Raw genomic sequence first — 6,873 nt, forward strand, 5'->3', positions numbered from 1 at the left:
GAGAGCGGGAGCGAGAAAGAGATCAGAGAGAACGGGAACGCGCAGCGGTAGAATATATGCGTGGAGGTAAGACTACTCCGAAGGAAATTATGTCACCAATAATGGTCCTTTCTTCTCAGTCTATAACAAACTGATGTATTCTGACAGTATTCTTAGGATTTGTCGCTGTTTATTTTGCAGTTTCTGAGCAACCTGGCCGACCAGGCAGCCGTAGTTTTCTGCGTTCCACTTCCCCCTCTGTGAGATCACAGGAGACATCTTCGTTTGTGTTCCAAAGATGCACAAAATTCTTACGTGTTTTGAACAACATGAATGTGAGTAATTGATGACAGTTTTCATTTTTGGGTCAACTATCCCTTTTAATTTATGGATTTTTAAATTAGTTTTGCTCTATTAAACTTCTTCCTGTTTCGGTTGTTCAGGCAAATGCCCTCACAAGCAGCTGCAGCTCAAGCCAGCCGATACAGCAATGCAGCTGATGCCCTCGCCGCCCTGGTGGACGCTGCTGCCTCTGCCCCGCAGATGGATGTTGCAAAAGTCAAGGAGGGCAAGCATAATAACAGTAGCTGCCGGGATGATGACATGATGACATCACGACGGGCAGCACAGGAGTCGCAAGAGGCGGAGCGCCGTTCCGTGATATGTTGCAGGTTCTGAGCAACCTGGCCGACCAGGCAGCCGTAGTTTTCTGCGTTCCACTTCACCCTCTGTGAGATCACAGGAGGGCGTCCTCCAACAGCGGCCGAGCATCTTCCAGGGCACCAACTCCAAGAGTGTCATTACACCACTCATGTGAGCAATGCACTATTTATGACCACAATCTAATAATAATTTATTAGTTTTATTATTATTAATAATTACGTGCACACATTAACTTTATTTGTATTATATTAACTTTATATTAACTTACTGTATTATAAACTTATAAAGCATTTATTTTATATTTTTATTTATCTTTATTTTATGTATTTTATTTATTTATCTATTTATCTATTTATAATTTATTTATTTATTTTTTGAGGTTTTTAAAGGGATATTTCACCCAAAAATGTTGTCCAAAAAAATGTCATCTTTCACTCATCTTTAAATTGTTCCAAAAAAAAACATTTGTGAAAATGAACAAATGAACATATTTTTAACTTGCTCGAAACATAATACCTCACTGGTTCTCAAACATCAAGCGAGTACAGTTGGCCTTCTGTTAACTAGGGCTGTCAAAATGGCTGAAAAACTAAATTCGAATTTTGTACTTAAATATGATCAAAATTCGAATTATACTAGAATATGACATGATGACATCACGACGGGCAGCACAGGAGTCGCAAGAGGTGGAGCGCCGTTCCGTGCAGTCACCATATGGGGACGTGTCACTTCCTAGTGGGAAACCTTCCCATCCTGTGTATGCAGAGGGTGGAGGAGCTGCAGGGAGCAAAGAGAAAGCCCCACCCACCAAGTCACGCATGGAGGAGGAGCTACGCACACATGGGAAGACCACCATAACTGCTGCAAACTTTATTGATGTCATCATCACGCGCCAGATTGCCCCAGATAAGGACCCCCGTGAGAGAGGCTCACAGAGCTCTGACTCCTCCAGCAGCAGTGAGTGTCATCAGATAGACACTTTATTTTATTTTTTTTATTTATGTTGAGTAATAATAATGATGATCAGTTTACTAACAACAGAGGTTGCGTAACTCTGTACAGTTCATGACTTGAGTCCGTATGTTCACTACCATTCAAAGGTTTGGAGACTTAAAAAAAAAAAAAACATATGTTCACCAAGGCTACATTTATTTGATCAGTAATACAGTAATATTGTGAAATATTATTACAATTTAAAATAACTATTTTCTGATATATTTTAGGGGTGGGCGATATGACCAAAATCGTATATCACGATATGACTCATTTTTATATCACGATAACGATACATATCAACGATGTAGTTTTTTCTTCTTCTTCTTTTAAAAAGGTTTTTATGATATTAAAATCTTTGATACTATAGAATTTTCATAATCCTTATCACTAATGTCAATATTATACACACACACAGTACATCATTATTATTTTTTAATTTCTTCTTATTAAAGTTACAAAAATAATTTAGTCAAGAGCAGTGGGAGATTTTATCTCACTGTTGTTTGATTAATATGAATGGCAGACAGGACAAACATTGGACAGCGTCCCCTTTAAAACCGAAGTCCGGATCCAATATACTGTTACATATGCGTTTTCTTTTTCAACTGTTTACTATCTCCTAAGACCTAAATCACTGTGTTTATGAGGATACTTGCAAAGACGGGGATTCTGATGCATACAAGTGTGTTTATGTAATCGTTAAACTGCAGTAACACGTGTCCATGCTACAGATGTAGTCCCTCGTTTAGGAACGAGCTCCTCGTTTTGTCCTTTGTCCTCGTTCTCCACCTAGTTCTGTCTCCCCTTCACGCCCCGTGGTGGCGTGTAAAGATCGCAGTCATCCAAATGATGAAAAAGTATTACCGTAAACAATGTATTTTGCGACACCATGAAATAAACGATAGAGCATAATATGAAACGATAGACTTTTTATTTCATCCATCCGATACATATCGTCATATCGCACAGCCCTATTAAGTATAACAAATAATTGTGTGTCTGATTGGTCCAGATGCTACAAGGCTGTTGAATGTATGCTTTTGTAGAAGGTGCAAGTCCATCCATGTGATTAACTTTTTTTTTTTTTTATCTAGTTTATCATCACGACTGACTATTGTTGTTCACAGTGCATTATGGGATTTGTAATTCATTAATTAATATTCAGATGTTAAGTGCACAGGTTTTTTTTTATTTATTTTTTTTAACACTTTTTAAGCCAATCAAAGGATGACTTCCCAAAGAATGCAGACACTGTATTTTGGTGGTAGGATGGAAACTTATCTAGAAATTAAATGTCACCTTCTAGCATGGATTTGGAATTCATTGAAAGCCCTTTTTGCAGCATTCATTTCAGTTCAGTAGTTAGGCTCTGTAGCTGGAAAATTGGTTGCCAAAGTGAGCATATGCATGGTCAGGTAACCGGTTTGTTTGTCTGTTTATAAATGCCAATGTGTGGGTGCTATTTGGCATATGTTTTTGTACTTGTACAAGGTTTAGCCTATGTGTGAGACCCCTGGTGTACTAGGACTGAAAACACACTGTGCACTGGCCCACTGAGAATTATTGACCACTGAGTCCCTTGTAATGATGTTCATTCAGTCTGTCAAAGCTAGCACAAGCCCTGTCTGTTGTTAATGTTCATCTTTTGTATGCATTTTTTATGAGACTTGAAGTGTGTAGAATTTTCTGAGACACAGTAGCAAAGATAACTGACATTTTCCATGATGTATTTATTAGAGTCAGTATCAAAGGGTAGCTCTTGCAAAGAAAAAAAGTGCTGTTCAAAGGATATAAATGTATGTACAGAAGAATATTTATCTTAAAGTTTGGGGAAATGCAGAGATGAAGGAACATTTTTGATGGATGAAATTTGTAACGATAATATCTTAGTTTGTTTAAACGGTGTTTGTTTGTTTGTATGTGTAAGATACTGATTAGATTATAGATTTAGACATTGACCTCAGCTGCAGTCCAGTAAGCTGCTTTGGTCTCATATGGCTCATAATGTATAGGTTTTATGCTACACACCTTATCAGGAGATGGCTTTACAAAGTGTTGAAGAAGGCACATTAACACAGCTGTACACAGGACATTGCACATTCAAGAATACATGGACTCTCTGCAAGGGTTTTCCCATTGATACAGTACAGCAACAAAAAGTCTCACATCACACAAATTTATGACAAACGAATGATGAAAGATGAAAAGAAGCTAGAAGAAATAATGAGATGAAGTGAGCAACAGAAGCAGAACAAATAAAAAAGGAAGCGCTGTTGTGTGACGTAGGCCTGTGGCACATTGTGTTCTCCGTTTATGCCAGCAATGCAGTTGTGCATTCATGGCTTTGGGCCACAACCTGCCTCATCTTCTCTGTCACCACCTCATCTAAACTGGATTTAGGGCCTTGTCGACCTTGAATGCCAAGAACAAGTTCACAGATCTACAGCAAGGCCATGTAGAAGCTTGTCAAGCATGCTACAGCACCCACAAGTCTCCAGAATCACTACCGAAACATATCATGCCTCCTTGTACAAGATCATTTAAATGCTAGAGAGTGGGCTTGACCCTAAAGGCTCCTCCTGGTGGCTAAAGGAAGTCACCACTGTCCCGTCCCACTTAGCTAAATCGCTTGAAGTTGATGTAAATTCGATGTGACTTATCCAGGGTGCTGCTCCAGAGTGCTAATCATTGGTAATCTAATCCAGAGGAGATTAGAGAAGAGGAGGGAACACAGGATGCTGAGAACTGCTCTCTCTGGCTTAACGGAAGGTTGCCGCTACGTCCACATTGTGCTGTTGGACTGCTGCATCTTGCTAAGGATTCGCTAACTCGAACTGTGCTTGGAACTTGGGTTAGCAGTTGGTAACAGCATCCAGTTGGAGTTCAGCATTGGAAGACTGTCCTTTTTTACGTCCACTGGTTTTGAGTGCCGCCGCCTTTATGGGATCTAGTTTTGTTTCTGCTTACATCATCATAAAAGTGCTCTCCTTCTGTGGGATTAGCATTAGCATGTCGCTGTAGCCAAAGCGAGACCTGGTGCCTCGTTCAACTTTTTAAAAGGCTTATTTTGCCAAGTATTTTCAGGAGCACTTTCTTTAAATTTCATCTGTCTCCAAGCTTGTCAAGAACAGAACCGCCTGTCCATTTTTGAACGAAACCAGAGGAGGCTAATTTCATAATTGTTCTGCTTTGAAGGCCCATCACCAGAAGCGAAGATGCTGAACCAGGGGGCTGTGATGATCTTCACAGGGATCTGTGGGGCGTTAGTGGTCATGGCAGTGGCCTACTACGCCTACTGGTGAGTCCGGCTAAAGTGCAACAGTAGATTGATTGGGCCGCCTGCTGCTTATGTAAAGGTTATTGGATTTGACACAGGCAAAGGTCAAATGAGATACTCCTTGCCTAACACCGTGTCCTAACTACACGCGACAAGATTCCAGCGACAAGCAATTTGGGTGTCCACACCAGATGCAATGTGACAGAATCAATCAAATATCACAGCCAATCAGAAGCATGTGTGGGCGGGCTCTCTGTGGAAGCGCACTGCACTCGCAACGAAATGGATAAGTTTATAATCTAATTCATAAATATTTAAACTTTTTAACATCATTAAATGTACATACTGAGTACATACCATCTGACTGATACCATCTTTGTCATGGAATACACTCGTTGGTTCGCAGTGAGTTCACAGTTTTAACGTAGGCTACATCTTTGCTTTAATTTATTTTCAAGATCTGAGGTAAACTATCTATTGTTGCTTTCAGTATGGCTATAACGGTCACACAAAATGATATTCAAACTCACATTAGACACGTTAACATTGAATAGCACACATAATCAGTACCTGCATATCACTGTTATATAGTTTGTATGTTGTTGTTCCAGCCGCAATGTCGCGGAAAAAGAAACCGTTTCTAAGGCTCGTTAGGACTAGGGATATGCCGGTATCAAATTTTCATGTTGCTATTAATTGCTAATGCTTTTATCACGGTATACGGTATTATCACGGTATTGAAATTTAGTTTTAAAAAAAGTGCTGTCATAATACAGTATAACAGGTTTAATAACTTTTTTCTTATAACAAAAATAACTGAACATTTAAATGCAATAAAGCAAAACAGAAAAATGTATAAAGTTAAAAGTTTTACACAGATTAAAGTGCAAAAGAACTATAAAGACCAATAGGTATCACTTTACAATAAGACCTCATTAGTTAACCTTAGTTAATGCATTAACATTCACAATGAGCAATAGCTACATTTGCTACAGAAGTTATTAAGTCTTAGTTCATGTTAGCTCATTAAATAACACAGTTGCAACTTTCGATTTTAACAACGTGTTATTAAATATTGGAATACCTAAGATTAATGAATGTTCAGAAGAATTTTTCATTGGCAGTAGGGCTGCACGATTAATCGCATGCGATATTTAACGCGCATCTTATCAGTAAAGCCGGTTCTGTAATCAGCGGTAAATCTCCATCACCTTTCACATTGAGCAGCATTAACTACACAGAGCCGTTGTTCACTGACGAGCTGCGCTAAACCACGTTCATATTCGCGCGATTTTTTGCGCTGCTCATCAGTGGCAGCAGTGAGTGTCATCAGATAGACACTTTATTTTATTTTTTTTATTTATGTTGAGTAATAATAATGATGATCAGTTTACTAACAACAGAGGTTGCGTAACTCTGTACAGTTCATGACTTGAGTCCGTATGTTCACTACCATTCAAAGGTTTGGAGACTTAAAAAAAAAAAAAACATATGTTCACCAAGGCTACATTTATTTGATCAGTAATACAGTAATATTGTGAAATATTATTACAATTTAAAATAACTATTTTCTGATATATTTTAGGGGTGGGCGATATGACCAAAATCGTATATCACGATATGACTCATTTTTATATCACGATAACGATACATATCAACGATGTAGTTTTTTCTTCTTCTTCTTTTAAAAAGGTTTTTATGATATTAAAATCTTTGATACTATAGAATTTTCATAATCCTTATCACTAATGTCAATATCAAACTAATACAAGCCTAAAAAGAGAAAAAAAAATCCTCAAGCTCACTGAAGATAAATAAACAGTCACTGATGAAATAAGGAAAAGAAACTAATTGCAAGCAATAGGACAAAAAACTACAATAAATAAGAAATGCTACATACATTGCGTAAATTAATTAGTCTTCACTGTGTTAATTATCTCTATCGATCGATAGATAGA

General features: G+C 38.1%; 1 protein-coding gene across 1 annotated transcript in view; it reads left to right on the top strand.

Moving 5' to 3' along the window:
- ncor1 (nuclear receptor corepressor 1) overlaps positions 1–6,873 on the top strand; it is a 104,256-nt gene that overhangs the window by 88,981 nt on the left and 8,402 nt on the right. The window contains 4 exon segments of the mRNA XM_016477050.1: positions 1–66; positions 181–331; positions 423–621; positions 1,329–1,599. Coding sequence (XP_016332536.1) covers positions 1–66; positions 181–331; positions 423–621; positions 1,329–1,599 — 687 coding nt within the window.

Source organism: Sinocyclocheilus anshuiensis, unplaced genomic scaffold, assembly GCF_001515605.1.
Source record: "Sinocyclocheilus anshuiensis isolate Anshui unplaced genomic scaffold, SAMN03320099.WGS_v1.1 scaffold697, whole genome shotgun sequence".
NCBI lineage: Eukaryota > Metazoa > Chordata > Actinopteri > Cypriniformes > Cyprinidae > Sinocyclocheilus > Sinocyclocheilus anshuiensis.